Source organism: Nestor notabilis, unplaced genomic scaffold (assembly GCF_000696875.1).
Source record: "Nestor notabilis isolate BGI_N333 unplaced genomic scaffold, ASM69687v1 scaffold6081, whole genome shotgun sequence".
Lineage (NCBI taxonomy): Eukaryota > Metazoa > Chordata > Aves > Psittaciformes > Psittacidae > Nestor > Nestor notabilis.
Window position 1 is genome coordinate 35543 of NW_009915031.1, and position 24553 is coordinate 60095.

A 24553-nucleotide genomic window follows, 5' to 3' on the forward strand; every position below is an offset into this window, starting at 1 on the left:
CCCAAACCCTGTTTTGGAGAGACCTGCTTAAAGGAAACACAGCCAGATGGAGAGGGATGTAAAGGGGCTATCCCATGTAGCAGCTGGGTAAGCTGCTCTGTGCCACCACAGCTAACGTGGTTTAGCCAGTTGAGTCTGCTGCAAGGAGCACACCACAGCTTGTAAGGAGTAACTATGTCGTGGGAGGTGGAGAAACACAGCAGGAAGGAGAAATGCTGGACCCGAAGAGGGGAGGAGGGTACGGGGCTGGGCAGCCACGCAGCTCCTCCGCCCTTTGATTTAGGTAGTGACCACACTGTGAAGGGCTTAGGGTCAGGATTGCCTCTATAAATAGGGCAATGGGGACCTACAGGATCCTCCCAACCAGCCTGACGTTCTTCTGCAAGCTTTCCCAAAGGTGGGCCACTGAGGATAAAGCTGCAGAGGGCTGCAGCCTCTCCCTTATCTCTAGGGAAAGCATCCACAAATATTCCTCTCTTCCAGGAACACCACATTTAGGACAACTACACCATATATTACAAACTGCCCATTGACATTTAGAAGCTTTTATCTGATCGTAGAAACTGGGTTTCATTTGGGTGAAGGTTTGTAACAACCAGAGGCCAAACCTTGCCCTCACTGACTGAATCCTGCTGATTGAATTCCATTGACTCAGGATGCAGACAGTGGTGTTTCTAAAAACACCCCATGTAAAAACACCCCGTGTTTTTACACCAGATGTTATCTGCCCTGGCTTAAACAGACACAGGAGGAACCGTGGTGTGAGCACAGCACAGAGACACAGGAGACAGCACAGGTAGGAAAAGCTGTGCAAATACACTCATACACAATGTTAGGTCTCTACAAGCACCTGCACAGTATTTTTAGAGCTATTCAACTGAAGAGGTACACAAATAGGATTCCTCATTTGTAAAACACGTACTTGTGCTCCAAATGGGCTGAACTCCAGCCTGGAAGAAAGATTCAGGATGCACAATAGTGCAAATACCCCAGCCACATACACACACACACAGATGTGTGCAATATATATACATATATATATAAAAACATATAAATATACACACAGATACACACACAGACGAAAACAGATCAATGCCAGCACATAGAAAGGAGCCCATTTCAAATCCACGTGAAAGCCAGGCCCTGGCTGAATGAAACCCTGCTGCTGTGGAGCCACCAGCACTGCCCTTGAAAGAGGCATTAATTCAGGGTGGATCTGTGCCCTGTGCTGTGTGGGGAATGAAGCCAGACGATCACAACAGTCCCTTGTGGCCCCACAGCCCATGAATCTCACATCAGACAGCACCAGCAAAGCAGTGACAGCTACATCTAGTGCCTCATCCTGCTCCTTCTGATCTTCTGTCTCCATATATTCCCAGTAAGGTAACATGTGTCATCAGGTCATTGGGCACCTTTGCACAAGCCACTCTCCTCAAGGATGGGCCCAGAGCAGAGAGAAAGTTGCTAAAGCTGGTTGCCTGCAGGATTTCTGGGGCAATCCTTGCCTGAGAGCAGTGGTTGTGACTTCACGTCCTTGCTCCTGGCACGGACTATGTAACCGGTATCTCCCAGCTGACAGCACAGGAGTCATTCCTTCATCAATCAGCAGTTCCTTGTACTTCCCCAAAGCTGGGAGCACGAACACTGACAGCAGATACATGGGATGGGTGGATGGGGGAGGCAGAGCGAACAAGGAACAGAAAGGTGAGGAAAAGCAGATGGGTTTGTAAAGTGGCCACGGGGGAATGAAGCCGAAGTTCCTGGCTCTACACCCTGTCCTGATACAGCCCCACCAAGGGCACTGGCAGTTTCCATCAGCAGAGCCCACAGCTTTGGTCTTCATTTCCAGACCTGCAGAAATCCACAGACTCTGATTTTCAATCCAGCTGCACCACTTAAATCACATTTATTAAAGTCTTGGGGTTTCTATTAAAAGCTGTAGCTTTGCAGGATTTATAAATCAGCTCACAAACCTAAAATTTGGTGTGAAGAGCTATGGGCTAGAATTGATTTTTTTTAATGAAATGATTTGGGGACATTTCTGAGTTTTTCAGAATGCAGTCATTATGAAGAAATGTGATTATAGCTGTCTCTTTGTGCTACCATCATTTCTTAACACACTATAATTTGTTAACTTATTTGTTTTTTACGATACAAGATACTTCCATTTTTAGTGTGAAGCAAAATTGCTTTTCTGGAGGAAAAAATACTTCATAGTAAATTTATCCACTAAAAATCTTACCTTTTAATTTTAGCAGTTTGGTTAAAACTGCCTCATATCTGGTAACTTTGCCTTTAAGATCAACGAGATGCTAGCATGAATAAAGCCAAATCATTAGCTGCCCATCTGAAATAGCTGGATGGATCCCAGTGGCAAGCTGGTCACCAGCATGCCATTTGTCAATGCTTGGGTTTTTAAAGAAGTCCATGGTGATTAGGCAAAGAAGTGCTGGCAGGAACTCAATCATCCTTTATCCTCCAGGACAGCGATCGATAGGAGTTTTGCCATCAATTTCCCTGACTACTGACTTCAGGTTTCCGTGGTCCAAGCCTCTGTTTCTCAGTTTTAGATGGCCATCCTGAACACTCTGCAGCAATTCTGTATTTGCAGTCTTTTTTCCTTGGACAAGTTTTAGTTAAAGGTACTTTGATGATACTTTCTGCGGTTGAATTCCTTTTTATTAGCTGGGTGACATCCAGTCAGACCATTTCCAGCGACCTCTGTTTTGCAGTTTCTAATTTTATGTGAAGTCTTCGGTAGAATTTAGAACTTCTTTTAACAGATGGGAACCTGCTGGCTTTAAAAATTCAGGATATCTAATAGCAATTGATTTTTATGATGTCTGTAGAAGCCAGCAACATCTAGACTCTAGCTGCGATGGTGTTCTCCTTTGCTAGGGAGCGAGGGTGGCATTAAGAGCTCTGCAAAGGCACAGAGTGAGAATTCTCCATTTGCTTGTGACACACCAGGGCAGCAGCCTCATGCTTTATACAGAGTAGTCTTCACAAACTTTGACAGCCTTTTGTAGAAGTCAGATATATTCCTGTGTTCATGCACAATTCAAATCTCAGACACAGAGCTGGCGTTGAAGCATCGAGAGTGGTTCTGTGAATGGTCTCACTGACCCCTCTCTGAACACAACAGGTCCTCAGCATCTGAAAAGCTGGTCTTTGACTCAAACAATGAGAGCTCTGATGTAAAGACATGAGTATGGAGTGAGTGTGTATCTCTATCTATCTGCTTTGGAAAATTTTGGTGCAGGAATTCTGCAGTTTCACTTGAGTTCATGCGTGATCTTTGCAGCATCATTATTACTTGCATATGGCATAAGAATAAAAGCCAAAGCTACTTGTAGGAGCTAATAAATAAAGGTCAAATTCTGGCTTTGCTTAAACTGGTAGTAAAGTATCTACTGACTTCAGCGGGGCCAGCATTTCACCCAAACTGACTTCGCAAGCTCACTCACATGGGAAGAGTGTTTACTTGTAGTGAGGTGCTGGTAGTTTAAAACTTGCCTCTGCCTCCTCCTTAACTCCAATGATGGTTCTCCTGAGCCTTGCACAGAGACAAAGCTGAGCCCTGCAAACTCCTGCTGGCAGCTGGAGCAGGCTTTAGGGACACAGGGCTGGAAGGGCTTTGATCACCGAGTCCCCACGTCCAGCCTTTTGCTGTGAACACCAGGCACATAATCACTTCGATGGCTGATCAAGCTCCATTTTAACTGTAATCCGATTTCTTTGTCCCATTAGGCTTACTGGGAAACTATTCCAAAATCTCACTGATGTGATGTTAGAAATCTAATTTCCAGCTTCGATGCATTCATGGCCAGTTCATCCTCATTTGTTCTCATGCCAGCTCTGTCATCTAACTTAAATAGCTCTTCTCCCTCCTAGTGTTTACCTCGCTGTATTTTTAGATGGCAATCAAACTCCCTCTCAGCATTCATTTTGCTGGATAAAAGAAGCCAAGCCTTTTTTAGTCTCTTCTCATACGCTCCCCCTTATCCTCCTACTTGCTCTTTTGCCTGCATGTGTTCCAGTCTGAGCACTCCACTAGCACAACTAACCAGCCCCATATACACCAGGAGGGTTTTAATGCCTCCGCTCACACTTGTCTCTCAGCAATTTCAAAGGTTTTACCTTCAGGACATGCATAGAGGCCCGAGCAGTGGCCAAAAGTCTGTCTGGCAGAGGGGAAAAGAGGAGGTGAGATACCTCCCACTGGTCCTAGAAGAGCTGCGGGAAGGCTTGGCATTGCTCCCGTCCTATGAAGACAGACCCGACTCCCAAACTCTGGGCCTCAGTGTGATGACAGACCGTTTAGCTCCTGTTATCAGCCATCCTCACCCACCTCTCTTCCCCAGTGGGGTACCCACAAAGGAACAGAACAAAAGAAACCCAGGAAAAACAACAGAGTGGAAAGGACACCAAGAGGAGAGAAAGGGCAAAATAAGACATGGAAAGAGAGAAGACAAGAGGGGCAGGGAGAGCACATAAGAGAAAAAGCCTTCTCAAACTGAAGCAGGGCTGCATCTCCCCATTGCCCTGTCTTTGTACCTTGGCCAAGCTGTCTCTCTGAAAGAAGGGATAGAGGAATGGCTCCAGTCCATCGCCTCAAGGCATGATCTCCTTTGAGCATGGGGAGGAAAACACATCCAGGGCTCTGGCTCAGCAGTTCAGAGATTCCTCTGCCATTTTTTTTCATCCTGCATCTGTGCTGGTTCCTTTGTGACCCCAGCTGGCACTAGAAAGAAATGAATCCTCCAAGTACAACTTGTGCACATTTCCCTGAGAAAGTGGGAATGGCACCAGGCAAACTGATTTGGAAATGAAACTCTCTAAGGCAGCCATTAGGGGCTTTATATGCTCTTTTGTCTTACTTGGCTGGAGAACTGCATAGACAGAAGTAGCTTATTTTTGTCCACCCTCAGCTATTCAGTACTGTAAAGCATTCGCATGAATAAGTAAGATGGTGGGAGATCTACAGGAAACATCAGGCCATACATTTTGATAAGTGTCCTGAAAACACCAGCTCAGGACAACCTGCTGACTGACTACTGATAACAACTACTGCAGGGTGAGCAGCTTCCAGGCTGGTCCAAATGCACCTCTTGGGTTTGAAACCTTTCCTGCAGCTTCATATTTGAAGTAGCTCTGCGACAAGATGCACTGCAGGCTGGGAACCCAGGATAGGTGCTTGCTTTGACCTTTTCTGAATTCATCTAAATTACTGCAACAGGATTAGTGATCCAGACCCACGCTCATGGTGTTCATCCTAAGTTTAACATTATGAGCGTTTGCGCTTCCAATTTGGGAAACAAAACTGTACAATGCAAGGGGACCATCTACATTGGAAAACATACTTACACACCTGTCTAAACTCAGAAATCTCTGGAGCCAGCCTTTTTATTACATTTTAATGAGTTTTTCTTTTAATAACCAAGGAATGACTTACAGGAGCACATGGAGAAATATTTTTGCATTCCCTGTCTCATACAATCGTGTCTTTTTTTGCATTAATCTTGATCTCATGGCTTTCCAGTTAGCAGAGCTACATTTGGATTAAGGTGACACAGCCTGCAAGTACCATCATTTCTAAAGCTGACAACCTTGATGGAATCGAATGTATTTCCTTTTTCCTCTGCTTCCTGCCCTTTGCCCCACCTTGGCTTATTAAGGCTCTAAAAGGAAGAGCTGTCTTACACTTCCCATATCTGAACCTATTGCTAACATGGTGAATTGAGTGACAGTGTTGACCATGAATGGTTGTAGGGAATCAATAGAAGCATGTGATAAGTAACTCCTGGATGTTTGAGCAATACAGCCTGAATAGCTCTGCTGGAAGGCCATAAGTAACAGCAGAGCTCTCAGAATGTCCCTGGATGAGAACAGTGCTCAGAAGCATCCTAAATACCTTCTTGCATCTATCTACTTGTCTCTGTCAGCGGGGAATTTGTGTGTCTACTGATCTGGGAAACAAAGCAAGGTAGATTACTGACTTAATGCTGCATTGATTTACTTTTGTTACGTTAATGGATAATTACTCTAGTTATTTATCTTCTCTGAGAAGCAAACATACCTTACAGTTGCTAGACACCTAACACTATTGACCCAGACAGGCATGTGCTAAACTCCAGTTACCACGCACAGAGATTACGAAGACACATACAGAAAGCAGACCTTTTTGTGTCTGTTAGAGCTCCCATGCCCGGAACTGCTACATTGGGGTTTTAAATAATGCTGGCAGACCACAGGATCCAATAGGCATTGCTTTGGTTGATTTCCTTGAACTGATAAGAACATTGCTGCAGTGGGATGGGATGATATCTACCTTACTGGAGCTGTTTCCATCCAGATTACTGGTAAAGAAGCGTGAAGTCACACCACATGAGAGAGTGTGGTAGCTTGGATTGGAAAAACAATGTACACTGCCGCTACCTTGAGATACATCTGGGGAGAAAACAAGTCATCACAAAGTATTTTGGAAGCCATAGTGATTCTTAAGAAACTGAAAGCATGGTAGAGATGATCTAGCTTAGAGAACTTTGTTAAATGTGTTACAAAACATCTGCAGGTGAAAACTACCCTGCATTATCATGGTGTGAATCTGGACTATTAACATCCCTATAAGATAAAAAAGCAAATTATTTCATTAATGCAGTGTTATCTTTTTGAAAGTCTTAAAAAAAGGTGATTCCTGGCAGTCCAGCTGCTTTGCAGGTGAGAAGAAATGCAAAACTCAGGAAATGCATGGTCTGCAACAGTTTCTTCCTTAGTTTAAACACATGTAAGAGCTACTGATGACAATAACCCTTGGAGTTATGAAACAATTAACGAAAGCTTTTTTGATCCAAAAAAGGTAGTCAATGTCAGAAATTCAGGTGCTATAACCATACCAAGGAGTCCAAAACATTTTACATAGCTTTTTATGCAAAGACTTAGAAAACCAGAAAGCTGCATCTCTGAAAGGCAAACTTGGGCAATTACAGTGTTCATGCTTAGAGACATTTCATCTATTTCCTCACTTTAACTTACCAGCACATTTACCAAACAAAGTAATTTATCAAGAAAGGCATCATATTTACACTGGCAGTTCTAATGAAAACATCAATCCCAATCAGGTTCCAGCTTAATAACAAATTGATAAATAACAAATTGATACATATTTCAAGGTACCATCAGAAGAAAGGATGAGAAGCAGCATCATTTGAATAGCCAAGCCCTGTAAGAAGTAAATGAATGGGTTTTAATAAACCATGGGCTTAAACTGTAGGTGGAAAGGTTAGTTACAGGAAACACCTTCACATTGAAAGGGTAATGAGGTGCTGGGATGGCTGCTTGTCACCATCGCAGTGATGTCTAACTGAGGTAGGCAGCAGATGGGTGAGGAAGGACACAGACCTGGCTGGCACTGCCTGCGGCAGGGGGGTACACGGTCACCATCAGCCTCTCCTTGCCCTCTGTGTTTGCATTCCCATGAGCATGCACTTTGCTTTGCTGACATCTTGTGGAGATCTAGATTTAGCTTAATTTACTGCAAAATATCCCGTTTCGAGTAAGTAGTTTTATCTGCAGGGTGTCTATACCACAACTGCTCTTGCACAGAGCTGAGAGAGGGCACTGCCCAGCCACAGGCATATCTGACTGAACATTTATTTTCCTATGAAACATGCAGAGCCATTTCTGAGGTCAGCTCTAAGTGCAGAGCCTTTTAGTACTAGCTATTTTCTGAGGTTGCTGCTAACAAAATATCTCTGATCAGGATGTGATTCCAGAGCTACAGTCATTGCATTTAACTCCTTTCAGCTAGCCAGTGCCCAGCCCAGCAGCCAGGCTGCCAGGACTCTGCCATCTCCCCTCACTATAACTCTGTGATATTTGCAATAGAATTAACAAGAAACAGATATCTCTTGAGATAATGAGAACTCGGGCTGGAACCCAAACAGCGTGTGCCCATCACAAACACAGCTGCTCACAAACAGCCTTGAACCTGCTAAAGGAGGGCTTGGCAGCTCCCCAGGGGAGCAGAGCTCATCCATCCTTCTCACAACCTGTGCTCCCAGTTAAATATAGACACTTGAATCTGTGTCTTTCTGCTTTGTAGGTGAGTGTTGACGGCTGAGTCACACCAGCTCTCAGCTCTGCCTTCCCCCTTCTCTTATCTGTCAATGCCCTCTCCCAGCTGCAGGCAAGAAGGACCAGCTCCAAGGAAAGGAGCACAGTCCCCTGCCTTTGCTGCAAGATAAGGGCACACACGGACAGCTCCTGTGAGCCAGCTGACACATTTCAAGTTCACACCCAGCTTATCTGGCCCTAGCTTGTTTTGTGCACCTGAAATGAGTAGAAGGAAAAGCCTACCAGCCTGTCCTACTATGTAGCACATTGCTGAATTAATGAACCTGGGCTCGTACACCAGTCTGCATCACCAAAAATCTTTTCTTCCTTCATTGCATGCAGCACCGTATACTCAGAATTACTCCTTCTACACAGTTCCATTTGGTCGATACTTAAGTACCTACCCAGGCTGATTTACCTTGATAGCACAGTCCATTTTCTACACATTTATTCATGAAGCTCTTATAACTGCTGGCTGGAAATACATCACATTCAAATCTAATGCTATCCCAGTTTAAAAAATAGAGTAAAACAGCCCACGAAAACCTCTCTCTTCTCAAAGATGAGAATTTTATTCTGCTCTGAACAGTAAGCAGAGACTTAAATGCTTAAAAGAAAGAGAATGATTTAAATTAAGACAAAAAAAGCCCAAAGGTTAAAGGGAGATCAGGCCTGGGAAGGGATCGGTGGTGGCAGTCTGTCTGTGAGTCCCCCCAGCCTGAGGCTGTGCTCCAGTGGAAGACCCAGGAGGTCTGGATGAAGGCCAGGATGCTCTGTCACTTGAAAGACTAAGCTTCTACTCTGAGCAGGGCTGTGGGGTGACACCAAGAGCCCTGGTCCCCACCCTGCAGTGGCAGCAGGGCAGGGGGGGGGGGAAATGGGGCACAAGGCCAGCCACAAAAACAGGGAATAAGTAAGCACCCTGCAGAAAATACACACCCAGACAGCTCAAGCTGCAAAATGGAACTGTTTTCTTCTTCTGTGTGGGTCTTCTCCACCCATACAGGGTGTCAGTGGGGTGGCTGAAGATTCCAAGCAGGAGGGTTTGCTGTCACCTCCTACTACACATCATCTGCAGATCATTTCTGTAAATATCTTGTCTAGGGTGCAGGATCCATGATGCTCTGTTTGTACTGAGCTCTGCTTAGGTTTCGGCTCTCAGCATAATCTGAGAGTTTAAGACCTTGATAACACCTCAAGCATCACTTCAGCCCATAACCAAGTCTCTGTGAAAGTCCTGAAATCTCTGCTGTTCTCCAGCACTGCTGCATAGTTTTCCCTTCTGTCCTCATCTTCTTTAATTAAATAACCTGCACTTTAAAATCTTCTGTTGGGTGCCATGTACTGTTCTTCTGCTGGGGAGCACCATTTTGATTTCAGGCTCATTTGGGAAAGTCTGCTCTCAGATCCATGTGCTCTGGTTGAGCTCTCCCAGCATGGGTGTTTTTTCTTTTCCACTGGCTTCTGGGCATAGTGTTTGTTTTGCTGCCACATCGTTCATCCACAAATGCAAAAGAATCTAAGGGCTGCCCAGGGGGTTCCTCTTCCTTATAATCTCTCTCACACACATGCATGGATTATCAGCATCAGAAGAGCTGAAGACGTAAAGACCGAAAACATCCTCCAGAAATAAATTAATGTGCTGGAAGAAATTACTGCCTCCAGGAGCCAGGGATCTGTGTATGTGACTCTATTCAGAAGCAACAATAACAACACTACCCTAACAAGAGTAAACAGGCAAAAGAGTAACAGTGATGATTCAGACTTGCCATAATGGTACGACCTATACAGGGCTGGATACTGCAGTCATTGCTCAGGTGGAATTCCTGCTAACGTCCATGGGTTTGCATGGGATTATATTAATTGGACAAGTACATCTGTGTAGTATTCTGCCCTGAATCCACATAAAAAACCCCAGGTAAGGGTTGAAATCCCTGTTACGTCTATGTAATACTGCTACTGTCCTTCAGCATGGTCTGCAACCCACAAATGCATACATGCACTCATTTACACACGTGTTGTTGCCATCCATCCATGCTGTGAGCCTCTGCTTCTTAACTGTGATCTTGTCTCAGTATCCACCTCCCCATTTGCTGCTGGGCAAGATGCATGTCAGCACCTTTTGCTGTCTTTCTACTCTGTGGAAGTGAAAGGCTGAAAACAGCATGGGTAAGGCCAAAGCTGGGAAGGTTACTGATGGGTGGAATGTTTCAGTAGGGGTATGTACTGGAGAACAGACAGAATTTGTCAGGGAGCTTTCAGAAGCCCTTGTCTAGAAGCTGTAAATGCCCCGTATAAAACAAAGACCATAACTTGAAACAATAGTGATACCTGCAGACAATTTATAATGAGATGAAGATGGGGCTGTGAGATTTCTAACTCAGTCTTCCTCTCCAAGATCAGATAGCAGATTTCTCGTGACCTCCAGAAAGAGATGGCTGACCCTGCTCAGCTGCAGCCTCCTGAGTGATAAAACTTACATTGCTACAAGGACTGCACAAAGAAAGAAAGAAGAAAGAAAAGGCCCAGTCTCTGCATCCCCATCACTGACTGAGATGAAGAGGAAGGAGGCATTATCCAATTTGTTTCTAGAGAAGCCCGTACAGCACCACTGACCTTGTGCTGTTCCACGTTGCAAGGACGTGGTACTGAGCTGACGCAGAGCAGCAATGCCACAAGGGCAAGAATTAAATTCACTGCCATTGCCCAAGAACCATTTCTCATGTTCAGTGCAGCTGACGGATGTGATCCCTTAGGTATTTATGATGGATTCATGGATTCAGCCATCCCCAGATATTTTTTTTTCCTCAAGTACTCAAGTATAAAGTGGCATCAGGAGCTCTGGGACAGGTGGCTGCACCTGAAAGGAATGTGAAGAACATTGTATAGGGAGATGAAATGCCCACAAAGACAGAACCTCCAAGGACAGTCCTGGGCTACCAGCATCTTCAGACGTAATGGCTTTCTCTCTGTGGCTGAGGAGGAAAGTCGTCTGGTTATGATAGCTTCAAAGGATGAGAGAATCCTTCCTCAGCATTAACCTTCTCTTGGACTTGTGCAGAGTGTGAGACTGGAATGCCATCAGGTTGACCGGGAAGTCTCCATGCATGGTAAAACATGGAGAAAAAACCACTGAGGGATTTTTGCCTGGAAGGAAAAGGTCAATCACTCCAGTCAGGAACTCCCAACAATATTCCTCTCCTTATTTTGCTAACTCTGAGTTGTGCCTCTGAAGCATGCTGGGTTGCACATACATTAACCGGGAAAGCACAGCAATAAATGAGGTGTAGCAGGCTTTGTAAACACATGGATACAGTGCCAATAGGAAAGAAATGGATTGCTGAGAAGTTCAGAACATTTTTCCATGCCAGTGGCTGCGATCTGCTCTCTCGGAACTCGGAGCCTCGCCACTGCTGAGATGTGCCACAGTTGTCTTTTGCATGTTCATGGTCTGGCTCTTCAAATGATGTTGAAATGACAAATATCAGGCCAAGTTGTGCTGGCAGCTAGCCGAGGACCAGACAAGCCCTCTCTGGCAACACTTGCATCTATTTCTTACCCAAATGGGCGGCTTAAGCAGAGCCTGCAAAGCCCAAATTAAAAAATAAGAGGCAATGGGAGCAAGTCCAAGGCTGGTTTTTTTTTCCCCATCTTGCAGCTCTCAGAAATAAAAATGCTCTAGTATAGGCCTGGGTGGTCTAACTATGAGTTTAGTCAATGGCGTTCAGCAGACAGCCCCTGATGTCCCCCAGTAGGGACAAATCAGAGGAAACAAGAAGGAAGTGAAGCCGTCTCCTGTCTGGCATCCTATGAGACTGGCCACAGAAGAATGAAGAAGAATAACAGTGTTAAGAAGGAGATCGCATCCTCCAATGTTTACCCAAGCTGTCAAGAAAAGCTGTCCTCTGTAGCAGTAGCAGAAGATAGAAAGAAGCAAGAAATGAGAGCTCAGTATGACTTTTTTTGATCTTAAAGAGCCTTCCTCTTCCACTCTCCTGCTTTCATCAGCTCCTGTGAAGAAAATCTACACCAGATGCCTAGATGATGGGGATTGGGCTGCACACAGAAGGAAGTGACAGCAAATAGGATGCCTCAAATCACTGACTGCAACATAGACAAAAATAAAACCTTATGATTGACCCATTCAATTCCATTCCTCAAGCAAAAAAAGTCGTCTTCTGAGTGTTTCACAAAAGGAAAACTTCTCTGCACTGCAATAGCAGCCCACTTAAAACATGGACTTGACATATTCCATGTAGCATGTTTCTTGCTTAGGTATATCCTGTATCGTATGAACTAAACTTTCATATATAAAGCAGTTATATTTGGTTTCCTGTCCCTGTTAAGTGTTAAATGATCTCAGTACTCAGGGGAAGAACAGAAGTACCATTTTTGAGGCTCAGTAATGCATTTTATACATCACAGAAGCTTATATTTCTCCAACATACAGAAATGTGAGTCTATATTTGATTAACATAAAAAGACCCTTACCAGAAAGTGAGTAATCTGTATTAGTCATCCTCATGGCTGGAGTATAAGATACACTTGGCATGTCATGGCCCTTCTCCTTCTGTTTCCGTCGATACCACACAAATAGTGCCAGCAAGACCATAATAATTAGAAGGAGAATAATAATTCCAATGATTGCTCCCACTGAGTGCCTCTCTGATCCAAGAGCAGGGCTAATTTTAGTATACGGGTTTAATTCTTCCATCATAAGAGCCGCTGTTAAAAGTAATTCATAACACACTGTAAATTGAATCATGCATTTCATCTTTGAAACACTATTTCTTTAAAGCGAGTACATCATTGGAAGGGGAGAGAGAGAAATAGACAGAGACTTTACAGGCAGAATTTCACTGTACCTTGGTCACATCGAATTCCTTTGAAGCCTGGACTGCAGTAGCAAGTACCTGTGACATGGTCACATGTAGCATTATTCATGCATTCACATAGTTGTTTGCAGCCATAACCAAATGTTCCTGGAGAGCACTCTAGGAAGCCAAAGAAAAGATTGGAAAGAATTCTATTTATTTCAGGAATGAGTGAAATGCTTGCCATGGAAAATTCAGTAGAAAAGTCTCCCTGGTTTCAGTGTCTCTAGGATAACATCCTGATGTTAGATCAGTAATATTTTAAAGCAGGAGATGAATATATTTAATGTACAATTTGGGGTATTACTTATTGAGCTGTAGCTTTCTGGAAAAGTCTTACAAGACTTTACAAGGATGAAACCAATAATAGGTACAGAGGCTTTAAAAGGCTTGATATATGTTACATGTATACAGAATTTAACAGGGCAGGAGCTCAGAAGCTGCAGACAACATCTTGAAAGAGCATAGCATTCTCCACCAACGCTGTGTATTTGGGGAAGTTGGAAAGAAAAGTTTTAATGTACCTCTATGTGAACACAATAGAGTTTTACCAAACAAATCTCACATGCTTTCATACTTATCCCTAATAGGGCTAGAAGGTGAATATAACATTGTATGTGGAATTATAGAATTGAGAATCTGAATGGTGTGATTTGCTCCACTTCTGTATTAGGGTTCCTAATATAGAAGAAATTTCTATCCTGTCTTTGTATTTCCATCAAAGGCAAAATGATTGAGTGTCCAGCTGTGAAATTTATTCACACAGTTACCATGATGGGCTATTACAATACATCTGTAGGCAGCTTACTATACTTCTTCAGGCACTATTCAATAACAAATTGAAAGAAACAACTTTTGTCACATCCTGCTTACTTCTATGGAGAAGGCACGTTATTGAATGCATGCACACTTGCAATGGTTCTTCTATGTTTGTTTTAAGATGTGACTTCTTGTGTGTCACTGCAGATGTTTTGCATAGCACGATACCTTCTCAATGTCAGTCTCTAAGTAACTTATAGCAGGCAAAATTTACTCTTAAATAATGAACAGTAGCTAGTATCTGTATAATGATCTGCAGTGTATTAAAGTTGTGCCTCTTTCTTCCATCTGCAGGTCCTCAAACAAGGAAAAATAAAATTATTACCATTAATGCTCACTTTGATATTAACCAGTAGCCTCCTTAAAATGAATGAGGCCTAAATTTTTGGACTGCATCACAGAAATGATATCTGCATTTAGGCATTTCATCTGCAATGCAGTGTGACTGCCCATTCAGCAGGATTCTGTGAAGGAAGAGTCTTAATGAAGAGATACTTCTAGATTAAATAGCAGAAGAACAAATAAATTCATCTGCAGTTTGAACAGAAAAGAAAACCTCAGGCTTCGTGCTGTCAATGTCAAATGATAAATGTAGGTTCTTGTGTAAATTCACCTATGATGTAGGATGGAACTTTCTAGTTTCCTATTTCACTTCTGGTTGCAGTAAGAGTATACACAAATTCAGGGTAAGTTGGGTACTTACAGAGTTACAGTGGTGCCAGATGTAACCCCCACATGAGCATGCAAACTTGGTCCTGAGACACATGCTTTGCTGAGTTCAAGTATGCGCAAAAGAAAAGATGTTCATGAATTGGAACTGGATGAGCTTTAAGGTCCCTTCCAACCCAAACCATGCTAGGATTCTGTGATGCAGCTTACGTTTTTCTATTAATTAGGTACAAGTCATTTGGTAAAGCTCCATCCAGTCAGTGCTGAGTGCAATGACCTGCTTTTACCTCACCTAACTTTCAGCTGGAATGGAGAGTCCTAATTTGCAGAGGAATCACTATGTTTCTTTACTCTTGGACTATGCAGCATTCAGGAGATGCTGCCTTCTCCCTATGGATTATAAAAGGTGCCTGGGGCTACTGCCATGCTGACATCAACACCTCATTTAAGAGCCTGTTTCTGCAAAGAATTCTGAAATACACCCTTCCCCCACTGGAGAAATAGAAAAACAAAGTCATGTTGCTACTCACTTTGCTCACATTGTTTGCCTGTAAATCCAGTCCTGCACGTGCACTGCCCAGTGATGTGGTCACAGTCTGCCCCGTTCTGACACTGACAAACATTGGCACAGTTTTTCCCATAAAAAGCAGCTGGGCAACCTTTCAGGAATCAGAATAAGGGAAGACTAAGAAAGAAGCTGAAACACAAACTCAGATGTGTTACAAGCACAAAATACGTAAGCCTATAAATCTACGGACGTTCAGCCTCTGTATATTTAATAACATTTATTTGATCATCTAAATGCAGAGATACTATGACAGCCAATTTTCTTGAAGTAGCGTTTCTCATGTCTTACAGAATTGCCTCTTAAATGTTTCAGAAGAACAAAAACTTGACCCATCTATACAAGCTACATTTTGAAGAAGTGAAAGAAGATGGTTAAACAGAAACTCTTAAAGTCCAGAGATCAGTCAATTACTTGCAAGTGAAAGAGCCTTCTTAAAAGGCTCACCTGAGTTTGATCTCCTCTTTTGTACAGTGCTATGATTCTATGATAATTTGGCTCTAGTAGGACGAGAAAACTCAAACATTTTCCTAGATCAGACCATATATACTAGGATTTTAACAAGCAGGGACATTGGCTGGCCAAATTCTGACAGTGAATCGGTAATCTAAATGGTTGGTCTCTCCTTTACCGAATGCAAAGGCATAAAAAACCTTGGAAAGCTTCAGGGCTATTTTCACCGCGGTGATGTGAAGGTATCACAAGTAAAGAGCAGGTGGTTTAACAGGGAAGACTGCAATACTTGGAAGAGACACGAGGTAGCAGCACATACTTTGACAGATTCCCTGGCACAACAGTGTCTCTGAAAGGCTTACGCTGAGTGCAGTAGAGCCCCGTCCAACCATGAGTACATCTACATTCTCCATCGTATGGGCTGCACATTGCTCCGTTGTGGCAGTTGCATGAATGAAAGCAATCAGGGCCCCAAAAACCAGTGGGACAAACTATGAAAATAAGAAAGATTTGTCAGCTGACAAAAAAAAGCAATGATAGTGCGTTAGTGCTGTGAAGGAACAACAATAAAGGGAGGACCTGTGAGACACCAGCAAAGGCAGAACTTCGCATTGCAGAGCTTGGCACTGCTGCAACGACTCCCTGTCCATGACCAGGTCTTCCAAGCCAATGATTGCTTTGCAAACCCAGGCACCAACCTGCACTTCACCCATGCTGTTAAGCCCTGGCACAAGGGTTTTCTTCCAGCACGTTGAAGGAGGGGATTCTCCTCCTCTACTCCACTCTCTCGAGACCTCCCCTGAAGTTCTGCATCCAGCTCAAGGGCCCCCAATACAAGAGGGATGTGGAGCTGTTGGAGCAAAGCCAGAGGAAGCCACAAAGATGCTGCGAGGGCTGGAGCAGCTCTGCTCTGGAGCCAGGCTGAGAGAGCTGGGCTGCGGCAGCTGGAGAAGAGAAGGCTCCTGAAGGGGGCACCTTAGGGCAGACACAGTGCCTAAAGGGGCTACAGGAAACCTGGAGAGGGGCTTTGGACAAGGGCTTTTAGGGACAGGACAAGGGCGAATGGCTTTAACCTGCCAGAGGGGAGATTGGGATGAGCTCTGAGGCAGAAGCTCTTCCCTGTGAGGGTGCTGAGGTGCTGGCACAGGGTGCCCACAGAAGCTGTGGCTGCCCCATCCCTGGCAGTGTTCAAGGGCAGGTTGGACACAGGGGCTTGGAGCAACCTGCTCTAGTGGAAGGTGTCCCTGCCCGTGGCAGGGATTGGAACTGGATGAGCTTTAAGGTCCTTTCCAACACAAATCATTCTAGGATTCCCTGTGCAGGTCAGGTGACAGGATCGGCTCTTTGCTGTAGATGTGCACTGAGAACTACTGAAACAGCGACCCCTGACACTACAGCACTCTCCATTCTCTATTCTTAGTGGCTTTATCTGTGAAGACAGTTTAGACAGGGTTTTAAGATATGGAGGTAATTTAATTTTCTTCTTGATAGTCTGGAATTCTTGCATAATAAAGCACAGCTATTCAGGGTTTACTTTTGCTATGCAATCAACTACTAAAATTACCACATTCATTTGAAGCATAGAGTGCTACTCAGGTAAAAATGTAAAGAAACCTTCTTACAGTATGAATTCCCATCCACCAAATCAGACTGCTTTTGTTGATGGGCCTAATATTAAATTAAAATCTCCAGGTCTATTATATACTTCAACAAGTACAATATTAATACATTTTCAAAAGTTATTTTAAGCCTCCCTCCAAAAATGAATGCAGTAAGTTACAGTTATTAGCACCAGACTAAAAGATCCAAGATGATGATAACCCTTCAATATATAACAACTATATTTTTGCTTTAAAAAGCACTTCCCATTGCTTCCTATTAAAGACGTGAATTAATAAGGCATGGTTCCCAGGAAACCTGAAAGTATGGAAACGGTGCCTATTTCCATGTATGCCACTGGCTCCAGTTCTGACAATAAATGCAAGTTTCTGGCATATGACAGACATCTCTAAAGCGAGAATGAATGGAAAAAACCCTGCTGTGATGTCAGTCAAACAAAAGGTCACTGAACTCACACAATGTAAAGCTGAACAGGGTTTGGCCTAAAGGGTTCGTGCTATAAGCAACCAGCAATACTTTTATAGTGCCTTTGTAAGGCAGAGCTGCAGGGGCTGTTAGTGTCTCCACAACTGGCTCTGGAGTTGGAGCTAAAATTATCTCCTTTGCAGCTCCGTCTCCCGGTCGTTCCAGGTTAACTGGTGTGGAGGGAGGTCTGACTGAAATAGCTCAGTAGTGGAGCTGGGTATGTGAGGCCAGGTGCTGGCAGGAGCCTGGTGTGAGGCCAGGTTCACGATGGGAGATTTACTCTTTCTTTACAAGAAGGTAACTGAGGAAACAGCCAAGTTCCCACTTGGATCATCCCAAATACAAAGCAGCTATCGCCAGGTCCTTCTGCCTGCTAAACTGGAAATGGGCGCTGCTGAACTGGCTGCCTCCCTCTCTAAGAAAAAACGTCTTTTTTCAAGGTTAACAGGACTAACAGTCATTTCCCAATTACGTGGCTAAATATAATGAGGAATCTGTAGAGTTTTCTGTCTTTTCCCCCCCTATTTTTGAATGACAGCAATATTCTGCCTGTGGAAGACACACAATAAAAGCAAAATTACAGCCGTCTGTTTTTATCCGATTCCTACTTTATCACTTGAAGTTTAATATATTTTACTCTGGAATGCTGTCTAATATGCTAGTTGTATCCTGAATATGAAGTAACATTTCTGAATGATAGGATATTGCTTCCCTCTGTGATCTATCTTCAATTAAGGGATGCTCTCAGGAAATGACACTTTGGGATCAGCAAATGCCAATCTTCTACCTGGGCAATTTTCAAGAAGAAATCCTCCATCCCTCCAAGCCCACACTGACTTTAACAATTAAATTACATTTAATAGAAATATTTCAGCTGCCTAATTTCTCAGTTCTGTGGGCTTGGTACATGAAAACATTTACTGGTTAATAATTTCTAATACAATAGCTGGAAGAAAATTCTTTCAAAAAATAAATAAAAGGGAATCCAGCTAGAAATTAAAAGGGAGCATAGAGCTTTCTTTTCTGATAAGAGCTTGTGACCTCCCTTTCCTGTAATAGCAGCTAGTAACAGCTTCTGCAAATTCCAAATGCAGAAACTAACTCAAGCCAAAGCTAACTTAGATTAATTAAACGAAATAAGCCATCAAGAGAGTAAGGCACTGGCTGCCCTAATACTTCAGGGATTTCCCCAGAAGCTGTCTTTAACTTTCAGAAAACACTAAACAGGAAAATACATTATTTTTAAAGTGGAGGTGGAAAAATAACCCTTTGCTTACTCTGCGAGCAGTCTGTCCCTATCCAGCCCGGAAAGCACTGACACGCTCCATCAATCGGGTTGCATGTCCCGTTCTCGGTGCACTGACAGACCTCAGCACAGTTCTTCCCATATTTTCCACTGGGACAGACTGTGAAAATAAAAAAGGCAGTTTACTGAAGGCTCTTCATAATGAAGATGAGGAAGTCACAGGGCTTAACATTTAGCAATTAGCGATAAAAGCAATCATATTTTTCTTTGCTGAAGCCAAATGGGCAAAGTTCTTCTGGAAAGAAAGAAAAGGCATAAAGTATTCAAGACCTTTTTGTTTCCTTACATCTCAGGCATAAAAACAACAGCAAAAAGCAATCTTGAAATCCATTTTTCTGCTGGAAAATTAATCTAACACTGTTAGGAGATTACAGTTATTAAAGAGCATTATGGAAGGATGAAAAGAAGAGAGAAAAAACAGAGAAAAGGGGTTATTGAGAGAGGAAGAGAACAGTAAAGTTGAGAAAAATTCAAAGTGTAGCAACAAACACAAGTACATGGCTGGAAGGGATTGATGTGGTCACTTGGCCAAGGGATCCCTTAGTGCAATCCCTGAAACAGGGTCCTGAGCTGGCTCAGAGGATTACAACCTCAGCAATAAGAACTACAAAAGTAGGAAAGGAACATTTTAGTCTAAGGATCAGCCTCGTGAAGAAGTCTCAAGAAAATGAAGAGCAATAGGGATTCTTAATTCCAGGTCTGTCACTAGAATCTAAATCCCTTGTATTGTATGACTGATAGTGCCAGCAATAATGGACCAAAAGCTGCCAATCTTACCACCTGGTATGATGGCTGATGTCCAAACCATGGGTATTGTCCTAGGAGGCCAGTGCCCATGAAATGACCGATAGCAAGAAGAGGCTGAATGAGCTGCAATACTCCAATATTGGGCATGTCAGAATGCCTAGCTCATCATGGTCCTGATTCCTTCTGGATTAAACAGTGGTGAGACATGAAATTGCCTTTGGTAGTAAATACACTAGGCTTTGCTGAAAATCAACTTTCAGCAGTGCTGGTGGGAGGCAGACTCCCAGCTTCTCACAGATGCAAATCATGCTGCAGAGAGCAAACCAGGACTAGGGCTGCCTCTTCCAGAAGTATTTTTACCATACAAGTCTGGTGGAAGACTACTCCCACAAATACAGCACATACCCAGTTGTTGAAATGTCATGCTTGTCTTTTGGCATCTGTTCACCTATTCCTCTCCAGCACCCCTTGCTCTAGTAAGTGTTCAATTAGATTGTAAATGTGGTTTCCAAGGGTTATATATATATATATATTTGACTGACAGCTGTTAAATAGATGTGTTACATCCTAACAAAATCAGCATCTATTTCCGTTTGCCCACCTAGCTTACTCCTGAAGTTGGAAGAAAAGAAACTCTAAGCCTTTTGAGAGTCATCTTGTAACAGCTTAAGCACAGTGACATAAAATTAATAGACATGTAGATCTCCAACCTCCCACCAACTTACTGGAAATCTTTAATGTTAAAGTTGATGGAAAGCTCTGCTCAGTAATAAATGAAATGTTTAATTTCTCTGCTCTTATTGGCTCTGTTCTCCGACAAAAACAGATGTATTTTCAAAATAAGATAAAACATACAGTCCATCTTTGCAAAGGATGTAACAAATGGAACTGGACTCGTATCCTGGTAAATAATAGTGATGTCAAAAAAGTGATTAAGGCACCTCCCTGAATTATGCAGCTGTTTTACCACTTCAGCCCCCCTCACTTCCTCATAAGTAATCTCTGCAGGTGACCTCAATCTATCCTGGCTGTGAATCAGCCATAGATTGAAATCCTGAGCTGTGATTCATTTGCTTTTATACAGTATGCCACCCTCTACTCTTACTGTGGCAGAAACCTAAGAACGTGCACACTGTTATGTTCCGCATGCATTTCTATATACTGTGGACTTATCTGTGGGAGTTGATAAAGTTGGTTTGGGCTTTCAAACTGTGTGCTAAACAGAACAGTTCTCTAACTGAAAAGAGATAAAACTAAACACAAAATATAAACACAATGAAAAGAACAATAAACAGACACAGAGAGAGGGAAGGAAAGAAAAGCCTTCATATCACAGAAAGAGCAAAAACTGAAATGATCTGGCAGCCTAAGTTCTCACATGTGCTACACCACTGTTCAGTTCCAATGCTCTATATAAAGCAGTTCAATGCCATATTCTTATTGTATCTTTAAGACAGAGACAAATAACATCACTTATATGAAGGCTGGATTTTTTATATGTACAAAAAAATAGTTCTCAAAAGACTCCCTTAAAATAGGAGCTGATTTGCACTGCAGCATGGAATGCTAATGAATCAGGGAAAGATTTGTGATCCAAACATTGGCGCTGACAGAGGCAACAGGTTATACTTTATAAAAGAAACATTTCGGTCTGCACAGTGAGAGCTAGCAGGGGGGTTCCTATGTGTCAGCACCTCTTGTCTCAGTGAAATAATAGGATGCTCTCCAGAATGTCAAGGCAGAAGGATTATAAAACTTGTCCTGCCAAAATGGTTGTTCTCATTAATTTAAGTAAGCAGGCTGAGGATCGGCACAGTGACTCTCTTACAAGGGAGTGAGATCCAACTACTAGCACTTTCTCAAATGTCTCAAACATTTTTAAACAGAGCTGTAAAGGAGGGACTAATACCTCTTTCTTCAGGAGCAATCTGGTTGTACAATGCAGATAGCGATGTTAATTAACTCTAAAAGCCCAGAAGTGGGACTCCAAAAGTCCCTGTGGGATGTCAGGTGTATTCTAGCAGCGATAAGAAGTTATTATCAATCCATCTCGCTACCTGATTGTGAAAGATATTCATAAAACAGCTGCTTAGTTGTTTGCTGCTCAGAACCCTTAGCACAAGCACCTCAACCTGTGCAATTTCAGAGGTTACACAGCTCCTTGCATTCATGTGCTGCTGGTGGGAGAATGTCCCTGCTGCCGGAACAGAGATGGCACAAGGAGATGAAAATTCAAAAGTGAAATCCTCCTTTCACAATTTTTCTAATGGAAAACATTAATTAGCATTTTTCTCTCTACAAAATAAAGTTACATGTTAACTCATTATGACAAACTGCAACACAAATTGATTTTAATTAGGACATGAATATTTTAAAATTAATTTGGTGGATAGATCAACGTTTCAAAGGAAAACCAGAAGTGCTGAACATCTGAGCAAAAATAAAATAGTTTTCTTAAGAGGATAATTAGCCCTGGTTACGCTTTGAAATCTGGCTAACTTCTCACAGAAAATGGACAAATTCACTGAAATATGTTCATTTTAATCAATTAATTGCTGTAATGTTTAGTTGACTATGCAGCACGGGAAAAAGAACACATGCTTATACTTAATCTATGTTTAATGATTTTGTATAAGTGCTGTCTGCAATTCCTACCTCACTGAAAAGCAGGACATTAAAACGTGTCAGTTCAATTTTTACAGGGACGGTGACTTCACGAGGGCAGGAGCCATTACAAATCACCCCCTTTACATCTGTATGTAGGAAAGTCCCACAGCAGTATGTAATGCAGAACATCATAATGATTTTGGGGGCATTTTTAGGATAAAATTGAAAATAAAAACTAAGTTAAGAGCAGACTGACTTTCAAAGGTACGGAAAGATGATGGGCATCAGGGGGAGTTGAAGCTACTCTTCACCTGTGGAAATTAACTCACTTTCCCAACCTTTTTTCAAATTTATCTGTCTTCTGCACTTGTGTTTGAATGCATGTGATTTTAGGTATTCAGAGTCAGGTCCCAGACAGTGTAAATAAGATTCCATGCATTAACTGGGTATTTGGTTTGTATCTATATTGAGCCTTTACCTTAAGTAGTATCTACACCTCCTACATGAAGGTGCCATCAACACTTAGGATACAAGAGGCTGAACAGAAAGGGAAATGAAACCATTGGATGGCTGATATATTTACAGCAGGTGTCTCATTCCATATTCATTTCAGTACAGAGCAGCAGACCTGTTTTATTTATGAAAGCAGGAGCACATCGTATTTACAAAAGGATGACTAAGTACCTATTTGCATTTTCTCTCTAAAGCAAAGAATTTCTTGTGATCTAAACTGAAACAAGGAAAAAAGGCAGGGATCTTGTGATTGGTCACAGACACAGAAACTTGGGAAAGGAGGTGGCATTTGGGGGTCTGGGGCTCAGTACCTTGGTTGCAGAGAGCACCAAAGAATCCAGGCAAGCAGTCGCAGTGTCCTGACACGTGGTGACAAGGCCCGCTGCTGTGCACGCACTGAGGGCAGGGCTGGCTGCAGTGGTGTCCATAAAAGCCAGGGGGACAGACTGGGGACAACACAAAGTGACAAAATGAGCCATCACAGGGTTTCACATTTCTCATTGCTGAGAGCTTCAGAATTCTCTCTCTTAATCCCAAACCAATGTTTCTTAATTTATAAAACCACAATTTTGTGGACAGCTGAGATTAGGAAGCTTTCTGGAGTATTCCATGTTAATAAAGTGTGAGCTCTGGGTAAAGCTGTGCCTGTGGTTCAAACATTCACACCATCCCACCTCACACAACTCCTTGGCTATTAAATAATACAGCAGAGCTCTCTCGGCAGCTTCTTTCTCTTGACACTAGTTTAAGTCTCTGCTCCAGCTGAACTCTTTTACAAAACATGTGAGTTCAAGATGTTCAAGACCTCACAGCCTACTGGCAGATACTGTTAATATGCATACTCCAAAGCTTTTATGACAGGTAGTAAGAGAAACCTGTACCCCTGTACAGACAACAGAAACCCAGAATGCCATTTCCTTTGGAAACTAAGCTAAGAAGTCAGAGAAGGTGAATTAAAACCTCAATATTTTATGTCTAAACAACTTGTCAGAAGCTGATTTCTAGACGTATTAGGTTCAATCGCGTGTTAAACTGGGACACTCAGTTGATACGTGCCATTGCAGAGCAGCATCCAGCAGTTACAAACAGAATCTAAAAATGGTAATTACAGTAGCAGCATACAAAATCACCTAATTTGCATCAGTAATCACACCGGATAGATGACTAAACTTGTCATGAACTGTATGTTTAATTTGATTAAAACCTGGATTGAAATTATTATAGAATTTGTACATAAGGTATAGTGCCAAGATTATGGCTCGCTGTCTCTTATAAAGGCTTATCGTTGCTTCTAAGCACATGTAGAATGAAAAAACATTGACTGTCCAAACATTCACTGCAATAGACAAGCTCAAAGGAATGTTAAATTGCTGTGAAGTGACTGTAGAAATGACTTTATATGTTTTTATTTTTCCTCCTGTGATTCTCTGTTACATAGTTCTGGCTCGGTGGTTCCTGTATCATGTTCAGTCTATTTTTCCACCTAATGGGAGTTTTTCTCTTGGTCCATCTCTTCACAGAGTGTGCCAGGTCCTTACACTACTGCAGATTTCCAGCTGGAGCTTAGCTGACAGGTTTGTTGATGATGCACTAGCTATAAAACTACCTGGATCATTCCTGAAGACACTTCTGCAGGCCTAAGCAGTAAACTATCCCGGTGTCTTATGTGATCCTCATCACAGATAGAACAAGTTGGATGAGCATCATCTTCAGTACTAAGTTACAGGCTAAATTCTGTTTCTAAAGGAATTTCCAAGAGGAAAGTTGGAATGATTCTGAAAGTAAACTTAACAAGCTAAG

General features: G+C 42.6%; 1 protein-coding gene across 1 annotated transcript in view; it reads right to left on the reverse strand.

The window, feature by feature from the left end:
* Positions 1-24553, reverse strand: part of MEGF11 (multiple EGF-like-domains 11) — a 203527-nt gene that overhangs the window by 14775 nt on the left and 164199 nt on the right. The window contains exons 15-20 of the mRNA XM_010023922.1: positions 23065-23199; positions 18858-18986; positions 15858-15986; positions 15008-15136; positions 12981-13109; positions 12607-12840 (exon numbers count right to left, since the gene is read on the reverse strand). Of these exons, the coding sequence (XP_010022224.1) occupies positions 12607-12840; positions 12981-13109; positions 15008-15136; positions 15858-15986; positions 18858-18986; positions 23065-23199 (885 nt within the window). The remainder of the gene's footprint in view (positions 1-12606; positions 12841-12980; positions 13110-15007; positions 15137-15857; positions 15987-18857; positions 18987-23064; positions 23200-24553) is intronic.